The 19,301-nt window shown below is 36.1% G+C and overlaps 1 protein-coding gene across 1 annotated transcript in view; it reads right to left on the bottom strand.

Annotated features, from left to right (window-relative positions):
* The window catches only part of pabpc1l (poly(A) binding protein, cytoplasmic 1-like), a 65,888-nt gene that overhangs the window by 30,524 nt on the left and 16,063 nt on the right, over nt 1-19,301 (bottom strand). The window contains exons 2-10 of the mRNA XM_077223242.1: nt 15,841-16,034; nt 15,481-15,674; nt 14,866-14,981; nt 12,647-12,786; nt 10,020-10,114; nt 9,801-9,938; nt 9,550-9,645; nt 6,516-6,785; nt 6,337-6,418 (exon numbers count right to left, since the gene is read on the bottom strand). Of these exons, the coding sequence (XP_077079357.1) occupies nt 6,337-6,418; nt 6,516-6,785; nt 9,550-9,645; nt 9,801-9,938; nt 10,020-10,114; nt 12,647-12,786; nt 14,866-14,981; nt 15,481-15,674; nt 15,841-16,033 (1,324 nt within the window). The 5' untranslated portion in view covers nt 16,034. The remainder of the gene's footprint in view (nt 1-6,336; nt 6,419-6,515; nt 6,786-9,549; nt 9,646-9,800; nt 9,939-10,019; nt 10,115-12,646; nt 12,787-14,865; nt 14,982-15,480; nt 15,675-15,840; nt 16,035-19,301) is intronic.

Genomic DNA, 19,301 nt, shown 5'->3' on the forward strand with positions numbered 1-19,301 from the left:
GCACATTACAGTACAAATGTGCGCATCTACCACAAACGCAGGACATCAGTTCTGATTGGATAGCTTCCCAAATCGTCACTATCTAACATTTTCTGTCTAGTTTTTATGCGTTGACGAAAATGTATATAGATTTGTCATATTTTTTGTCATTCAAAACTAGTTCAGTTATCGTCTCGTTTTCATCTGTGAAAAATTGTCATGACGAAAATGATTCGTCAAACGAAATGAACACTGTTTGATACCAATCTTTCATTTGAAAGTCACGTGTCTAGTATCTGTAAAACCACATTTTTCCATCTTAAAAATATATTTAAATTATGTCATATGCTCTCAATGACAAATGTGGAACAGTTAGTTCATGCGTTCATGACATCAAAGGCTAGATTATTGTAATGCTATTATGGGTGGATACCCTGCACGCTTAATAAACAAACTACAGCTGGTCCAAAACGCAACAGCTAGAGTTCTTACCAGAACCAGGAAGTATGACCATTTTAGCCCGGTTCTGTCAACACTGCATTGGCTCCCTATTAAATATTGTATACATTTTAAAATATTTGTTGATTACTTACCAGTCCAACCAGAAAAACGCGATTATGCGATTGCATGATTTAGTGCATAAACAGCCAAAGTCCGCATATTCATACAAACCCTGCGACGAAACCATGATGAAGCCCGCAAATCATCAGTCTCATTTGCCAACAAAAATAAGCGCAATGTTTTGTAAGTTTGTGTTTAACACCATGTGTTTATTAAGGTCTGAAATAAAAAAGATGAGAACTTAAATATCCCCAGCACTTTCTGTGATGTAGTATGCTTGCTTATCATAGGAAGTAATAAGAAATGACCCTTACATTAAAGGCCATGTTGCAGGTTAACCACCACTGTCGATTAATGGGTACACAAATCAATCAAGATATGTATATAATTTTTAAAATGTCTCAAAAATGGTCTTAAATACCAGTTTTTTTACATTTTTGGTAGTAACAGGTTTTTTTTACGCAATTCGTCTAGTATATGGCCACGGACTGGGATGAGGAAGAGGTGGCAAGAGCCAACATGTATGATGCATGTCGAACCTGCCAGACGTGAGAGGGCAAATGAGGAATTGCCAAGAACTGATGGCCGTCAAAGCCAATTAAATGCATTGTCAGAGGAGAATGAGTGGAGAGTTGGTGAAGTGTCCTGGTGAGTTGCTATCATTTAGCAACGCAGCAATGAGCACTGGAGCTAGTCTACGAGCAGCAGTGCACAATAACGACACAAATTTTTTTTTACTGTCATTGAATACCACAGAGTGAAATATTTGTCTTTTTATCTAGTGGCAGTGATTATGACATTACTTCAGATAAGTACCGGTAACCTTTGTCATAGTGTCGTAGTACTGGTAAACTTTGTCTTTGTCATCTAGAAATAAAAGGTATCATGCTAGCTAGAAATAGAAGGCATCATGCTAGCTATATGGGCGTGGTGTGTTCACACCGAACGCAAATTTAATTATTTGCGCTAGTAGATTACATACAAAGTCAATGCAAAGTCGCGAATGACGCGAATTGGGCGACGCGTTTGCCGCGAACGTCTTCCGCGCAAGTTGAAAAATTTGGACTCGAGCGAATGTTCAAGCTTCTAACTAGACGCGTATTTGACGCTCTATAACACACCATAAGCGTTTATCTCTTCCTCCGGTGAAAATGTTGTTGCAAACGTAGCCGCCGCGTGTCTGTCCCGTGTTTGGCAGGTGCTTGTGTGGGCGGTATAGAGAGAGATAGGCAGACAGCCAGACAGCATAACGTTAGCACAGATGGCTAGCAGCTAGATAGATAAATAGATAGAAATATATAGTAGGTAGATTGACAACGTAGAGTTGGTCGCACGTCAGAGGCGACCGCGCCCTTGGATGTGCAGTTGCCGCATATACTAGCCTATCTATCTATATATATCTGTCCGTCTAGTCAAGTCAAGTCATCCTCATTTATATAGCGCTTTTAACAATGTAGATTGTTTCAAAGCAGAGATAAACATAATTTAAGGTAAAAGAGATTGGTTTGGTTTTATAGTGGTTCTTGAAAAATGTTTTTTCCAGCTAAAGTTAGTTTTGATTGATTCACTTCCGTCAAAATGATCATTTGTTATTAAATTAGGGGCCGCTAAGACGACACCGTTCTCTCTAAACAGACTTTAAACGTGAACCTGTGATAGACGCTGATGGCGTTCACATGCGCATTAACAATTGATTGTATAGTTATGTGCGTTTGAATATATGTGCGCAGGTTTGTAATTCCTTACAAACCATGCCTAAACAAACTACTTGTCTATAAATTTAGATGCAGAATTTTATTTTATCTTATCACTTTGGGTAGGTACGCGAACCGAAAAATTCCATAACGCTTTATCTGTAGAGTGGTATAGGGATCTATATATATATATATATATATGTCTATCTATATATCCATCTATATCTATGTATTTATCCATTTAATTTATCTATAATCTGCCATCTGAATAATCTCGTCTACTACTCGTCTCTCTCTAGTCACTCTCAATGCTCTCAAGGCAGTCTTTGGTAAATTCTCTCCCCTAGGTGACGTAATGCAATGCATTGTGTTGGGGAAAGGAGAATCGTTGCAAACCGCTGTAAGATAGTACCTACTTTTTTGTATTATATTGTTTTGTGATACCCAACAACATAAAATACAATGGATAACAGTTTAAATGTTTATTACCAACAAGCAAATTGCACAAATTTGTTGAAAAATTAACCCTGCAACATGGCCTTTAAGGTAGTAGCCTAGTGAGAACCAAATGTTGGGGAATCAAATTGTTTTTTTTTTTCATCAAACAGTTTTTGCAAGTTCCCGCAGTTTTTGCAAGTTGCATAAATATCCCGCATATTCCATCGCATTTTTTAAGAAAACGTGCCGCATAATCAAGGATTTTTGCCCGCAACAATAACAAAAAAAAAAACTGGAAGGATTTTTTCTGGAAGGACTGACTTATAAAGCAGTAAATGGTTTAGCTCCCCAGTACTTGAGCGAGCTCTTAATGCACTATAGTCAGTCACGTCAATTGCGATCTCAAAATTCCGGCCAGTTGATAATACCTAAAATATCAAAATCAACTGCTGGCGGTAGATCCTTTTCCCATTTAGCACCAAAACTTTGGAACAGTCTTTCTAACATTGTCCGGGAAGCAGACATACTCTGTCAGTTCAAACTAGACTAAAAACATATCTCTTTGACCTAGCATGCACAACACATTATAGACTTCTATAATTCAACGTTAGGCTGCATAGATTAGGTCAGCCAGAACCGGGAACACTTCCCATAAATCCTGATGTACGTTACATCATAAGTAGGATGGTGTCTACGCTAATATTAGTCTCTCTGTTTATCCCAAGGTTTACCCCAGTCCGCCTGATCCAGGCGGTATTCAGACACAACGACAACAGTCCTCAAGTGTCAACTAGTCTCTCCACGTGGAAGCGATCAAAAATTCTGTATTATAAATTTTTCAAGGCTTGTACCTTGGAACCTATTTCATGGTTTGCGTTCTCAAACCACCAGGCACCGTTTTGTGCAAATGAGTGCAAATGAGCGGCCAGATCCCATTAAGGGTTTTCTGTTAGAACAGTGTCATGTTAGTGGTCCCCAAGTTAATAACTAATCATCGTTGCGACTGAAGGGAATTAATCAAAACTAACTTTAGCTAGTTAGCTAGTTTAAGACAACTTTATTCTAGAGCTGCTGTAAAGCCAAAACAATCTCGGTTACTTTAAATTTCCTATTATCACTGTAAAGCTGCTTTGAAAACAATCTATATTGTTAAAAGCACTATATAAATGAAGGGTGACTTATATAACACTAAGCTTTGCTTACATTTAGAGGCAGACATGTAGCCCACCACATAGTCTTAATAAATGAGATTTAATTGCAAGAAATCATGTGATAAATCCTTTAGTCTTCTTTCAGAACATTTTCAAATGAGATAAAGTTTGACATTGAATTTGAGGGTTTCATTTAGGCTCTTAGTAATGTGTATTTTTGTAATTGTTTTGTGAAACAAAGACAATTAGGGGCCAGAATGTAAGAGCCAATTTAATATGCGGTCAATTTGTATTATTCTCAGCTTAATTCTGTTTTATGTGCAGTGAAGTATTATTTGAGAATTTACTTGAAGTTATCCTGTATAGAGTTTCCTTAAAGTTTTCTTTGTATTATTTACTTGATGTTAGCTTTAAAGCCACTCCTCCTTATATGTTCATTCAAGGATATGCGGTATATAGCTCTATAGCTAGAGGGATTCAGTATAGGAAGGAGAAACAGTTATCTTACCGTCTGGCTGTCAAAAATTAAATTGAAATCTAAGGAATATATTACAGGGATTTAAGACATGTAAGAATCCAAAGGTATTGGAGCCATAATTGAGTGCTGTTTGGAAGTATTGGCCGAAAGAATTAAGGATTTTTCATGTTTTTGCTTTGTGTTTGTGAAAATAAATGTGAAGCACTTTAACGGACTGGCCGTGTATTTTTGATGCGCAAGACACTTCAACAACTCCTAATAAAAGCAAGAAAAGGTAGCTTTAGTTCTTGTTTCTTTACCTATATTACTGTAATAGTCTAGATTGGCAAGGTTTAATCTGCACTATATTAAACCATTTCTTTTTTGTTATTTATAAAAACAAAAAACAGCATGAATTATGTTTTTGATGTCACTTTGAAGACACAAATGAATAAGTCCTTTTACTCTAAGGCTATAAATGTCAATCAGCTGGTGGGTCATTATTTATAGTCTCTTATTTCTTTGCATGTTAAATCTAATGCCACATCCACAACAATATGTTTTAATTTTAAAATTATATTTTCAAATGAAAATCAATTTTTCTTAAGTACGACTTCAAGTTCCATTTTCACTTGAGGAAAACAATAGTGTGAGGAGGAGTGAACGCAGCGAAAAGTTTACAGTGGATGAGAAAATGTCTCAAATCGCACCTGCATCACGTTGTGTAAATGACATTTATGAGAAGGAACTGCAGATGAAGATATCCTGGCAACCTATCAATAAACACACATTGTCCACTGCTTTTCATACTGATGGGCCACTGCAGATATAAGAACACGTTGAATAGCGCTGACTAAAAGAGAGGGAAGAGCCGAAGCGGTTTTCATATGAGGTTAAAAGAGGACTGCGGCAATCACAAATCAGTGTATAGATTACGGAGCTAATCAATTTTTTAGGGTGCCGAGTAGAAGAAGGGTCTAGTGACACCCCTGGTACCGGCCACATGTGGGAAGTGCCGGTATGCGAGAAAAAGTGAGGGTACACTACATCTTAAAATATAACAGTCTATGGTCACATCCATGTGTAGGTCACAGAGTGAGTAGAGGTGGGTTGTGCAGCACTATTGGCTACAGCTAAATTCACATTTCATGAATGACACACGCACACAAACAGGTTGCACAATGTATCAACATTAAATAGAAATCACTATATTGCTTGGTGCAATTTTCGAATGGCAAAGGCTGCGATTTAATTTAATACAAAAAAATTGTCAATTGGGTTGACTTGTGATAATTTTCAGTCTCAGAATGTTCAGAGTTCATTGAGTAATATAGTGAAGGGAAAAATCCACTTAATTAAAAAATAAACTTGTACAGAATTTTATTCATAGACAATTTATGTGTGTACAAGCTAACTAAGTGTTTAGGACATAAAATAAATTGAAAAAAAGTTTAGGAATGAAAAATTATTCATGTTAAAGAAACAATAACTGTGTGCACTGCATTGTATAAGATTAAATGCATTTAGCTATGGATTCATTTTTAGAAAATATCTTGTTCACAAACCTGCTTTTGTTTGATCAAAAGAAAATAAATAAACTTTCTATATACATATTAAAAAGCATATTTTAAAATGTAATGTATGCCTGTGATGGCCAATTCAAGTATTCAGTGTCCCATGATCTTTCAGAATTAACTATAATATTTGGTGCTCAAAAAACATTTCTTAATATTATCAATGTTGATAATGTATATAAAAATATATTTATTTTTAATTAGGGATGTGTTTGTTTTTCAGGATTCTTAGATGGAAAGTTCAAAAGAACAGCATTTTTAATTTGTAACAATTATAAAAATAAAAACACTTTTCTGACCTCAAACCTTTAAATCAAAAAATATGAAATCTGTAGTGCTATGGCCTGTGCTGAATTGCATTGTCAGATGGGTTGTTTGCATTAAACTGAATTAAATATGTATTGACAGATGGGTTTCATTTTTAAAGCATTAAAGTATTTAATTTAGTAACTGACTTTATTTTGATGGTGAATAGACCTTACCTGGTGCCCTAGGAGCATGAGCTGTCCAGCGTGGCACAGGCCGCAGGTTTGGTAAAGTGTTGTATATTGAGCGAACCTGATGCTGGAAGAGCATATATGAAAGTTCACACAGCATAAGTAATGCAGATACTGCAATCATCATGCAAAACCAAACATGCATATTAACCCTTTCCACCCACTTGCGGCACAGAGGTCATGTAGTAACCAGAGCTCTGCTGGTAGGTGGTGGGTATTGCAGGACTGGGGATGGCTCGAATGCTGGCTAGTCTCTGCATGTACTGATTGGTGAGGATGGCTTTTCGCTCCTCTTTTCTCTGGGCAAGAGCCACATAAAGTGGCTTAGTGCTAACAATACGGCCATTCATCTCAGTCACTGCCTTTGTGGCCTCTTCGGGAGAAGAAAAACACACAAAGCCAAAGCCCCTACTGTGGCCTCCATCTGTCATCACCTATCCCAAAAATACACAACAATCAAATAAATGCGACTTAAATGTATTCATCTCAACGTGAAAATGCATAAAAAACTATTTAGACAAATTCCAATTTTCTCAATACTGGCATCTGGCATCTGCATGTAATATATATATTTTAAGTGGGTGGGACTTTATTAATTGTGATGTTACATAACAGAATGGAGCTAGAACGAATTTGAGTTTGCTAAAATAATGCCTAAATAGCTGTGCAAATTATGAAATTCCAGATGTGTTACCCAAATAAATTATTGTGACCGAGTTGCTACAGTGTGTCCTACCAATATGTGATGTATTGTAATAACTGCACAAGTTCACAATGTTAAAGCAGCACTATGTAGTCCTTCAACCTTCATAATATATTTCCAAGCCCCTTGAGATGGTACATCGAGTCACAATAGGTTGAATGACACGTCTGCCATAGCCTGATAGTGTCTGTATTGCTTTTACTGGCACTATGTAACTTTAGGTTTCGGGTAGTAACCCGAGCACAAAAAGAACTACAAAATTCGACTGCTTTACGGCATACCTCACTTCCCCCTCCACCCCCCACTTCCTCAAATTCTGACGTGAGAGCCCAACTAGCGTTTGATTGCCGTCTACATGTTGTCATGGCCGAAGCAACAACTAAAAGGAAGGCGGCAAAGTTTTTGTCAGAGGAGACTAAAAAAAATAAAAGGGAGAGTGACAAAATAAAAGACCGGATGAGGATCAATATTGATCCAGCGTTCGCTCTCTGGCGTGAGCTAGAGGAGGAGGAGGGGTGCCCGACCGACTAGTAAATATATTGCTTGATATATCTCTATTTTTTCTAATTTGTTGTCTGCCTGGCCATGTTACAGAATCTATCTGGTCCTCCATTTATCTTCATGATAGTCATGTTTGTTTATTTATTTTTCTGGTGAAAGTGTCTTGCCTCAGGCTACAATGCAAATCGATTTTTTTTGCAAATCGACAATGCAAATTTTCAGATTCATCTAAGGTAGCTTGATATTATAATTTTGACGATATATGGCTATTACCTACCACACAAACATTTAATTGAATTAGCATATCCATTTTGTAAAACAGTAGCCAATAGGCTACTATAATGGCTTGTAAACGTGAGCTATGCGTTAAAAAAAAATAAAACCCATGAAATTATATTCATATGACATGCTGAAATATATGCCAATGTACCTGTGATGAAGACAATTCACACGCAATGCTGGCAGTCTGCCCAAGATGTGAGAACTCGCGAGAACTCAAGACGGTATCGGCTTGACAACAAATGCACATGTATCCCCCATAGGTATCCCCTGGTGTAACCATGACAGATTTTACGACAGTAGAAGTCAATACTGTTTCCCAACTTTAGGGGCCCCCGCCCCCGAGACCAAAACTACATAGTGCTGCTTTAAAAATGCAAATAATGTAAAAAGTATTTCATTATTATTGTAATAAAATGTTCATAGTATAATAATTCTCAAATCATAAAATCTTGACCTCATAATGTAATAAGTTACATTATGAGAAATTTACAACATTATTAACTCACCAAAAACATGCAATTCATAACTGTAATGGCTTAAAAAAATAGCATTCTCTTACAGTACATTTTTAATCTAAATCCAACACCACCACCACTACTACTCAAAAGTTCTGTTTTCATTTCTCTCTTTTTTTTTACACATCACAAAACCAAATAGTTTTAGCAGGGGATTGGGGGTGACTTTTCACCACTGTACATGATTGTTAGTTGTACTGTATTTTTTCAATTTGCCCTCTGATGTACATTCAGGCTTTCTTTTATTGTAACTTGTATTAAAGTGAAGAAATGTTTGCCGTTGGCTGAAGCAGATAACGTGATCTATCACATACAGACACACACACACCTCATTGCTATATTGATACTGTGGGGTTTTCACAACATTTTTACACAATATTGGTATTTAACACTGTTTGTCATTTAACAGCATGTATACCGGATTTGTAGTAGTAATAATAATAATAATAATAATTTTTATTATTATTATTATTATTATTATTGTCTGGTACATTTTGTTGGCAGGTTAAGACTGGATTTAGATTTTTTACTGTACTGTAAAGTAATACCAATGCTTTAAGTTTAATAAAAATAATAATAGCATGAATATTTAAATCTGTTGCATTTCACATTTAGATTTTTAAAAATGTAATGTAGGGAATACTCATTTATGGGTGGTGGTGCTTTAAGACACATAAGTGGATAAGACACATGCCTTTGGTGTGAGAGACCCGGGTTCGAATCCACTGTGAGACACCAATGTGTCCCTGAGCAAGACACTTAACCCCTAGTTGCTCCAGAGGGGTGCGACCTCTGACATATATAGCAATTGTAAGTCGCTTTGGATAAAAGCGTGAGCTAAATGAATAAATGTAAATGTTATGTTTTAAAGCTATTATTACAATTATGAATATGACATGTTTTTGTTGAATTTATAATGTAATAAATTTCTCATAATGTAAAAATTGTTACATTATGAGCTAAGGTTTTTTTTACGTCTTGAGAAAGTTATTATAATGTAATGACTGCACAAAATATAAATCACATTATTATTATTATTGTGAGTCACTATACACACTAATAACCTTCATGTTAGATTAAGAATTTTATATTAGACTCCTACTCAACTTCCATATAATTTGTACTATACTTTGTAGTTGTCCTGTAACATTTGTTAAAAGTGTGTAAAGACATGTAATCTATTGTGCTTTACATTACTTTTGCACTAGTGATGGTTCCATAAGGTGCAAACTCTTTCCTCAACTTCTCATCATCAATGCCGTCATCTAGATTTTTTACATAGAGATTAACCCCCTAAAATGAAAAACAATGCATGCATCAAAACATATCCCTAAATATCAACATAAAATTAAGCATAAGCAAATCCTTCTCACATGATTAGGATGATATCCAATTCAGGTAGATTTGCAGATGTATAGAAGTAACCACGCAGGTAAGCGTGTGTGTACCTGGTAGCGTTGTATGCGCTCCTGCTTTATTTGCTCAAACTTGCGTTTGAGTTCTCCCTGCCTCTCCAGTCTTTTCTGAGCTCTACCCACATACAGGACCCTGCCATTCAGCTCTTTGCCATTCATTTCAGTCACTGCCTACCACAAAGAGAAGGAAAGACTTCAGCCTCCATATCTCTGGGCTACTAACACGTACAATATAACAATTTGTTGGATTACCCTTCTGGCATCTGTGTGGTTTTCAAAGTTGACAAATCCAAAGCCACGAGACCGTCCCCTTTCATCAGTCATCACACAGACACTAAGGGTCTTACCTGTGAACCAGAGGAAACTTCAAGTAAGAGATGCAGAATCCATTTTCTTTATGATATGTGCTTTCCTGGGTATTATAGATCCAGGGCTATATATATATATATATATATATATATATATATATATATATATATATATACACACACACACACACACACACAGGTCCTTCTCAAAAAATTAGCATATCATGAAAATGGTCTCTAAACGAGCTATTAACCTAATCATCTGAATCAACTAATTAACTCTAAACACCTGCAAAAGATTCCTGAGGCTTTTAAAAACTCCCAGCCTGTTTCATTATTCAAAACCGCAATCATGGGTAAGACTGCCGACCTGACTGCTGTCCAGAAGGCCATCATTGACACCCTCAAGCAAGAGGGTAACACACCGAAAGAAATTTCTGAACAAATAGACTGTTCCCAGACTGCTGTATCAAGGCACCTCAGTGGGAAGTCTGTGGGAAGGAAAAAGTGTGGCAAAAAACGCTGCACAACGAGAAGAGGTGACCGGACCCTGAGGAAGATTGTGGAGAATTACCGATTCCAGACCTTGGTGGACCTGCGGAAGCAGTGGACTGAGTCTGGAGTAGAAACATCCAGAGCCACCGTGCACAGGCGTGTGCAGGAAATGGGCTACAGGTGCCGCATTCCCCAGGTCAAGCCACTTTTGAACCAGAAACAGCGGCAGAAGCGCCTGACCTGGGCTACAGAGAAGCAGCACTGGACTGTTGCAGCCGCATTGAAGTAGTCATTTCTGCAAAAGGATTCCCGACCAAGTATTGAGTGCATAACTGAACATAATTATTTAAAGGTTGACTTTTTTTGTATTAAAAACACTTTTATTGGTCGGATGAAATATGCTAATTTTTTGAGATAGGAATTTTGGATCTTCATGAGCTGTATGCCAAAATCATCAGTATTAAAACAATAAAAGACCTGAAATATTTCAGTTGGTGTGCAATGAATCTAAAATATATGAACTTTTAATTTTTATCATTCCATTATGGGAAATAATGAACTTTATCACAATATGCTAATTTTTTGAGAAGGACCTGTGTGTGTATATATATATAATGAATTCTCAAAAATGCTCTTAAAGAAAACACTTAGGCTTTGACTAATTAAAAAGAAAAATCTTTGTAAAAAGTAGAACTTTTGCCAGAGCCAAGTTTAATTCTTAGGTGTTAACTGAAGTGACACTTAAGTGCTAGAAACTAAGGACTGCAATGATGTCAACCCCAAAATGGCCACCCTCAATCTCAGAATTAGCCAATAGTACACCTAAAATGGTAGTCTCAGCAGCATGACACCAATCATTTAATATAATTTTAATAAAACACACTTTTTTTAAATGTTTTAAATGTCTCTTATTACCAAGGCTGCATTTATTTGATTAAAATACAAAAAAAAAAACTAACATTGTGAATTACAATTTAAAATTAACTTTTCTATTTTAATACATTTTAAAATGGAATTTATTCCTGTGATGCAAAGCTGAATTTTCAGCATCATTACTCCAGTCCTCAGTGTCACATGATCCTTCAGAAATCATTCTAATACGATTTGCTGCTCAAGAAATTCTTCTTCTTATTATTTTTTATTATTATTATATTATCAATGTTGAAAACAGTTATGTACTTTTTTTCAGGATTCTGGTGAATAGAAAGTTCAAAAGAACAGCATTTATCTTAAATAAAAAGCTTGTGTAACATTATACACTACCGTTCAAAAGTTTAAGGTAAGATTTGTTTTTCAGGGGGGTGAAGAAATAAGAAGAAATCAATACTTTTACTCAGCAAGGATGCATTAAATTGTTCAAAACTTACTGTAAAAACATTTATAATTTTACAAAAGATTCCATTTCAAATAAATGAAATAGAACTTTCTATTCATCAAAGAATCCTGAAAAAAAAATGTACACAACTGTTTTAAGATTGACCATAATAAATGCTTTGAGCATCAAATCAGCATATTGATTTCTGAAGGATCATGTGACACTGAAGAAATTATGCTGAAAATTCAGCTTTGCATCACAGGAATGAATTGCATTTTAAAATAAATTCAAATAGAAAAAGTTATTTTAAATTGTCATAATATTTCACAATATTACTGGAGGTTTTTTGTGGTATTTTTAATCAAATAAATGCAGCCTTGGTGAGCATAAGAGACTTTTAAAAACATTAACCTAGTGATCGATATTATACGTTAAAGATTTTTAGTTACAAAAAGAATATACCTTGACAATCAAGCTTGTATCATTTTATTAAATCCCGGTCATCATATAACTCCAATATATTATATACATTTTCTGAAAAAATTATTTAGGAGCTGAGACCTTAACACAGGAATCTTTATGAAAAACACACTTATTCTAAAGTTTAGGAATAATACTAAAATTATGTAATTCTTAGAATTTTGACACTCAAGACTAAAATTTTACTCCGAGTGGCTACATATAATTTCATTATATATATATATATATATATATATATATATAAAGTCAGTGATAAAAAATCCCTTTATAAAATTGTTTACCAAATTCAGTGAAAATGGTCTTCAGTTTCTCACTGTCAATATCTTCACCAAAGTTCTTAATGTACACATTGGTGAACTCCATGGCTTTAGCTCCCAACTCTGCTTCACGCTCCTTACGAGATTTAAAATGACCCACAAACCTGTAAATGCAAAAAATATACAAAGACAATTGGCAAATAGGATTAATTTCTCCGCTTGAAATAAAGGTATATTCATATTTTGAGCTCTGATGTTTATGCATGAACTGAAACCATGGATAGCTGACAAGGACAAAACTCAAAGCACAAATGAAACTGCTTTTGAGTAAAAAAAAAGAGATGAAAACCACTGCTTTTTGTAGTCAACAAAACATTCTGTATATCCCACATACACTAAGATAACCCAGTATTCCAGAAGTAATTATGGCAAAGCAGCTGGTTTAAAAACCTCTCGATATATTAAATGAACATGGTTAAGTAATTTTATATCATCAATGAACTTCAATTCATTTTGTGATTCCAGAAGTTATGTTCTATATTACAGAACTCAATGTTCTACGTAAAAAAAAAAAAATGTTAAGGAAAAATAAAAATACATGATTCAGTTCTGAATCTTGATTTTGTTTTAGAGCATTTAAATTGAAATTAGAGTTGGATTGATATATATATATATAAATATAAAGTAAATTAACCTTTTCTTGAATTAAAACAAAAGTATATTGTAAAATGCTATAAAATCAAGAATCTGTGACTTGTTAATTCTTTAACAAAAGGTTTTCAATGTTTTTACAGACCAACTTAATTGTATTTTCATTTGGACGGCTGCAACACACTCCAAAAAAGTTGGGACAGAGGCATGTTTACCACATCACCTTTTCTTTTAATTGGACTTTTTAATCATTTAGCAATTGAAGATACTAATTGTTGCAGTTTTGCAAGTGGAATTTTTGCCCAAACTCACCTGATACAAGACAGCAGCTCAACAGTCAGTCATCATTGTCTGATTCTCCTTTTCATGATGTGCCATACATTTTTAATAAGAGACAGATCTGGACTGCAGGCAAGCACATCTCTTCTACGGTGTAGTGTAGAAGAAACCACTCTGTAACACGTGCAGAATGAGCCCTGGCATTGTCTTGCTTCCCATGAAAGAAGTCATCTTGATGGCAGTACATGTCTCTAATCCCAATATACGCCACCACCTCAATGGTACCTTCACACATATGCAAGTCACCCATGCTGTTCACACAGATGCACCTCTATTCCATGACTGAAGTTTGCTTTTGCACCTGTTGCTGATGAAAGTCTAGATGGTCCCTTCCGTCTTTGTGACCAAGATATCGATATCCGTTTTTCCCAAAAACAAGCTGAAACATGGGACTCATCTGACCACAGCACACATTTCCATTGTCTTTTGGACCATCAGAGATTTGCTCAGGCACACAGTACTCGGCGGCATCCCTGATTTTAATTGATGTATAGCTTTCTTCTTGCGTAACAGACTCAAGTTGCATTTTTTGATGCAGCGGCAGACTGTTACGTGACAACGGTTTTTACAAATCACTCCTGGCAATTTTTAACACAGTAGCATTTTCATGCAATGCTATAGAACAAATCTAAGGGCTCTAAGGTCACGCACATTCAACAGATGTTTTTCTGGATTCTTTTTAGAATATTATATATGGTAGATGGTGAAAGACCTAAATTCCTTGCAATCTTCTATTAAGAAATGTTAGATTGCTTGCAAACAAGCAAACATGTGTCATGGCTCACCTCTTTGTGCCAAATTTCATAAGAATTGTCTAAATTCAAAAATCACATTTCTTAATGCAAGATTGCAAGGAATTTAAGTCTTTAACAATATAATATTGCTCAGTCTTTACTAAGTCTTTGGTGGATCTTCATTTTATTCCCAATCATGATACCCTCAGCTATTACCAATTCACCTGCTTATTGTGAACGGTTTCAAAATAGTTTAACTTGGATATTTCATAATCTTTTCACTTTTATTTAGCCTCTGTCCCAACTTTTTTTAGAGTCTGTTGCAGCTATCAAAATCTGTTTATATTTACAAATTTCAATTAATTCGACTAGTAAAAATATATTTTTTTCTTTGTACTTTTGTCAGTTAAATGAAGGTTCAAGAGAATTAACACAGATATAACAGATTCTTCAACCCCCTAGTTGAGAACCACTGGTGTAAAGGAATGATGTACCACAAAGCCCATTGACAATACTTACACTTTGCGATCATTCAGAAGCATGCCGTTCATTGTGTCAATGGCTCTGTTGGCAGCTTCTTGGGTCTCAAAGTGCACAAACCCATAACCCTTTGAGCCGTTCTCATCACAAACCACCTAGAATGAAAAATAGGCTAACTGTTAATGCCCATTCAAACCAAGGACAACAACTATAACAATAATAATAGACATAGTTCTAAAAATCATTCTAAATGTAAAAGAATAGCGGAGTCCACAACACAACTATAAAGATAACGGCACAGTGAAACAATATATTTGGAATCACTTTCAGAACAATTTTTTTCCCCCCAGTTTATGAATGTTAGAAACATTGACAGCCAATAAAGATCCATACTAAAGTATCAAAAAGCAGCAGATGAAAAAACTGCAGCACATGCTTATAATAAACAAAATTATCATCCGCTGGTGTGGATGTCAATGTTTATATCTTTATGGTTTTGTTTTTGGTGTGAATGAGCCTTTACTGTGGGGAAAATTTGGTGCATTAGTTGCAATGATGATACTTATTTTTTGATTAATTTCAGTCATCTTTCATATAAAAATGCCTTTAAGAAATTAATAATCATTAAAAAAACAGTGATGAAAAAGGATGTACCTTACATGACAAGATGTTACCAAAAGCAGAAAAGGTGTCATAGAGAGCCTTGTTATCAATAGACTCATCCATGTTCTTGATGAAGATGTTTCCCACACCAGACTTTCTCAGACCTGGATCTCGCTGTGACCACATGATCCTGATTGGCCGACCCTTGATGACTTCATAGTTCATTGTGTCAAGGGCACATTCCGCTTACATATAGGGGGAGGGGGGAGTGAGATTCACCATTTATAGAAGTGCTCCGATCATTTAAAATGTAGTAAGAGTTCTTGCTTGCTAAATTCCAGAACCAAATTGCAATTAAAAAGAATCCTTACTTCAATTCTGAATGGTGCAAAACCCTAAGAGTGTCCTCACCATCAGCAGGCTGCTGGAAGTTGATGTACGCATATCCAAGGGATCTCCGTGTAATGACATCACGGCACACACGAATGGACATGATCTGACCAGCAGGAGAAAACTTCTGGTACAACATGGCCTCAGTGACGTCAGGATGAAGGTCGCCGACGTACAGAGAGGCTAACGGGTATGCTGGTCCACTACTATTCATCCTTCAAAAGCACCCCACAAAAAGAGTACTTTATCAGAGAAACTTGACTTTAAAGTGATTTTATTTTTACACTTATCATGGCCCTATTGGCTGACAAAGTTTAACATTATGTAGTCAATTAATGGTTTTCAAACTTAGACCTCATTAAAATAACCCTAATTATCTTCTCCAATTATCATCTCAATTCTCCATTTCCATTTGCCTGATCCAGCTGTTCAAGCATTAGCCATTTAAACAGCAAAATTCATTTTTGAATCATAGAGTGGTTTCAAACTAAAGGCTGGCCCACACTAAAAGATTTTTAATATCTCAGAGTGCTGGCGTAGGCAAGGGCAAAGCTTTGAGGTCACATCACCACATCATAACACGTATTTATATTGCAACAAATAAATATAAATAAATGGCGGTAAAACCGCATATCGCGATATTGAGCCACTCAAAATTACCGCAAGGGAAATTCCTTCAGCGCGACAGCCCTAGCTGTTCATGCATTAGCCATTTAAGCAGCAAAAGGCATTTTTGAAATCGTAGAGTGGTTTCAAACTAAAGGCTGGCCCACACTAAAAGATTTTTAATATCTTGTGGGATTTTCCAAATATGAGACCACAAATATTTTTTTTTCACCTCAGGCATAGCGATCAAGCTCAGAGTGCTGGCGTAGGCTCGGCAAGGGAAAAGCTTTGAGGCCACAGTGACACCTTGTGGTGTGACCAAACAAGATGCAAGAGGTGTGCGGACATGCCTTTTACACAGGGAATGAATGACATAAGGCTACAAAGCAGTGTCAGTACAAATACGATTATTGTGCATTGACTGAAATCGGATTTAAAATTATTAACTGTCCACATTGTGTATCGTTGCATTGGTAAATATGTCAAAAACAACAACATGGAGGGGTTTACAATACAGTCAGATCTTGTCTTATGTAGGCTACAACATCTAACCATGTACAGCCGCAGTGGCAGAAACGTAGGAGGATGGTATGCGTGGCTTTATTCTGTGCTGTCGTCTCAGCTGGTTTCAAAACAGGTCTCCGTTGTATTCTGTTTGTCCAGAACTTTCCAACACCACAACCTTTTTTCTGCGGCGACATTCAGCATGTTTCATATAACAACTGACGTTTATGTTTTACGTGGCGTGAGAAAGTCACAAGAGCTTGCGTTTATTGTCGATGAGACTCGCACACCAGATTAGAACGTTGAGAAGTAGCCTACCAGCGCGCATTTCAGTAAATCTCAGAGTCTACGCTCGCATTTTGATCAATGTGTTTGAAACATGACTGCAAATTCAGTTTATATTCACGTTTCCTGATTTTGCATTAAAAACTCGACAGTTCAAATGCTTAAGATATAACAATCCAGGTTTGTGTGTACCTTCTTTACGTATATTTCTTTAAAATATAGGCTACATCTTGTATAAAGCGCAACACTTCACTTCTTGGGTTGGCAGAGGTACTCTGGCTCAATCCCTTGCATTTTTACTGATAAAATCGGAAAGAACTTAACACTCCATTATCAATATAAATGAGTAATTTTGACAACATCATAGCAAACAAATATGCGCTGGTCACATGCACGATTTAATATGGGTCTGCAATGGGTCTATGAGAGTTTACCTGTCAGATGTTAAAGCGCATCGATTATGCAAAATCCACTTACATGGTGTTTATACATAAATGTGTGTTGGCAGCGTTTGAACAATCAGCCTACAATGATAAAAATCCACCCTCTCCTTTTATTTGAATCCCTATTAAACCAAAGCAGTGAAGTCAAGTCACCTTTATTTATATAGCGCTTTTTACAATGCAGATTGTTTCAAAGCAGCTTTACAGAGATAACAGGAAATTTTTTTTTTAATAATATTGTTAAATATAAAATTAAATGTCCCTTTTATAGTCTACAGTCTCACGAGGGTCAACACAAAGGGACAATACAAAACACAGGCTATGTTAAAAAGTTGTTTCTCAAGCCAAGGATGGATCACTACCAACTGTTCGTGATCCAGCTTAGTTTCCAGAGTGATACTTGTCACGGCAGTAATGAAGGGAGAGCACGCACTTTATTACAGTTCATAGGGGTTGTTTTATGGATATAAACTTTACGAGTTTAGCACCCCCAAAAAGTTTTTTGTTTTGTTTTATGCGGAAAATGTTTGCAAGACTAGCTTATATTGCTTTCGAATCTTACGAAGTATGAAATGACAGCTAGGCCTAGTTGTAAAACATGAAATAAATTGTACTATCAAATTAATACACACTCATGGTAATTATGGCTAAAAACCTACGCACCCCCAACTCTAAACCCATCTATCCTATCTATCGATCTATCCATGTTATACGATCCGTATGCCGTATCACTAAGTGGCGATAGTGAAGCTTAAAAAGTTAGGAAAGTGGAGAAGAGCAGTACTAGTGATAACATAGGGCAAATTCCAAACAGCATTTTTGCACCCTTGAAGGGTCCTTCGGAAAGGGGATGCCATTTGTAGGGGTGTTCCAGATGAAAAACGTAACAACTGGATCCCTTCCACAAGGCCACTAGCGAAGGCAACATGCGATGGTCACTTCAAGGAAGTAATTTTATAATTTATGGTCATGTGACCCAGTAAATAGCTACTCGTGATTCATTTTAAAAGTAGATGGCATGAGAGTTTAAACAGAGCAAACAGAGCGATTCAAGTGGTTTTGTTTGTGATATATTTCACACATTTTTGTCATGTTGTTTCATAGATAAGAAATGTTGTGGTGGTGGTGGTGGCGCAGTGGATAAGACAAATGCCTTTGGTGTGAGACACCCGGGTTCGAATCCACTGTGAGACACCAATGTGTCCCTGAGCAAGACACTTATCCCCTAGTTGCTCCAGAGGCGTGCGACCTCTGACATATATAGCAATTGTAAGTTGCTTTGGATAAAAGCGTCAGCTAAATGAATAAATGTAAATGTTAAACTTTCCGTCTCATCTTTGTACCCTGCATTACCTAAGTTGAGAGCAGAGAAATACACTCGCACACTTATAAATAAATGCATATTTCAATTTCATTACATTTTTGTATAAAAAGTACATTTATTTTGCAACAGTTATGTTAACAGCAATAATTAGAAATTTCTGTAGAAAGAACAGCTATTCAGCTGATGAACACTGTGCTGCGGTGTCAAGGGAACATCCCAGGAGAAGATAATGAGAAAATTATGTTGTCTTTCGTTGCTCCCTTCAAGTGCATTCCAAACCATTCCCTCTAAGTGGGGACTGGAGTAGCAGGGCACATGCG

Source organism: Siphateles boraxobius, unplaced genomic scaffold (genome assembly GCF_051911475.1).
Source record: "Siphateles boraxobius isolate OS27281-9 unplaced genomic scaffold, OSU_SipBor_1 9, whole genome shotgun sequence".
NCBI classification, from domain to species: Eukaryota; Metazoa; Chordata; class Actinopteri; order Cypriniformes; family Leuciscidae; genus Siphateles; species Siphateles boraxobius.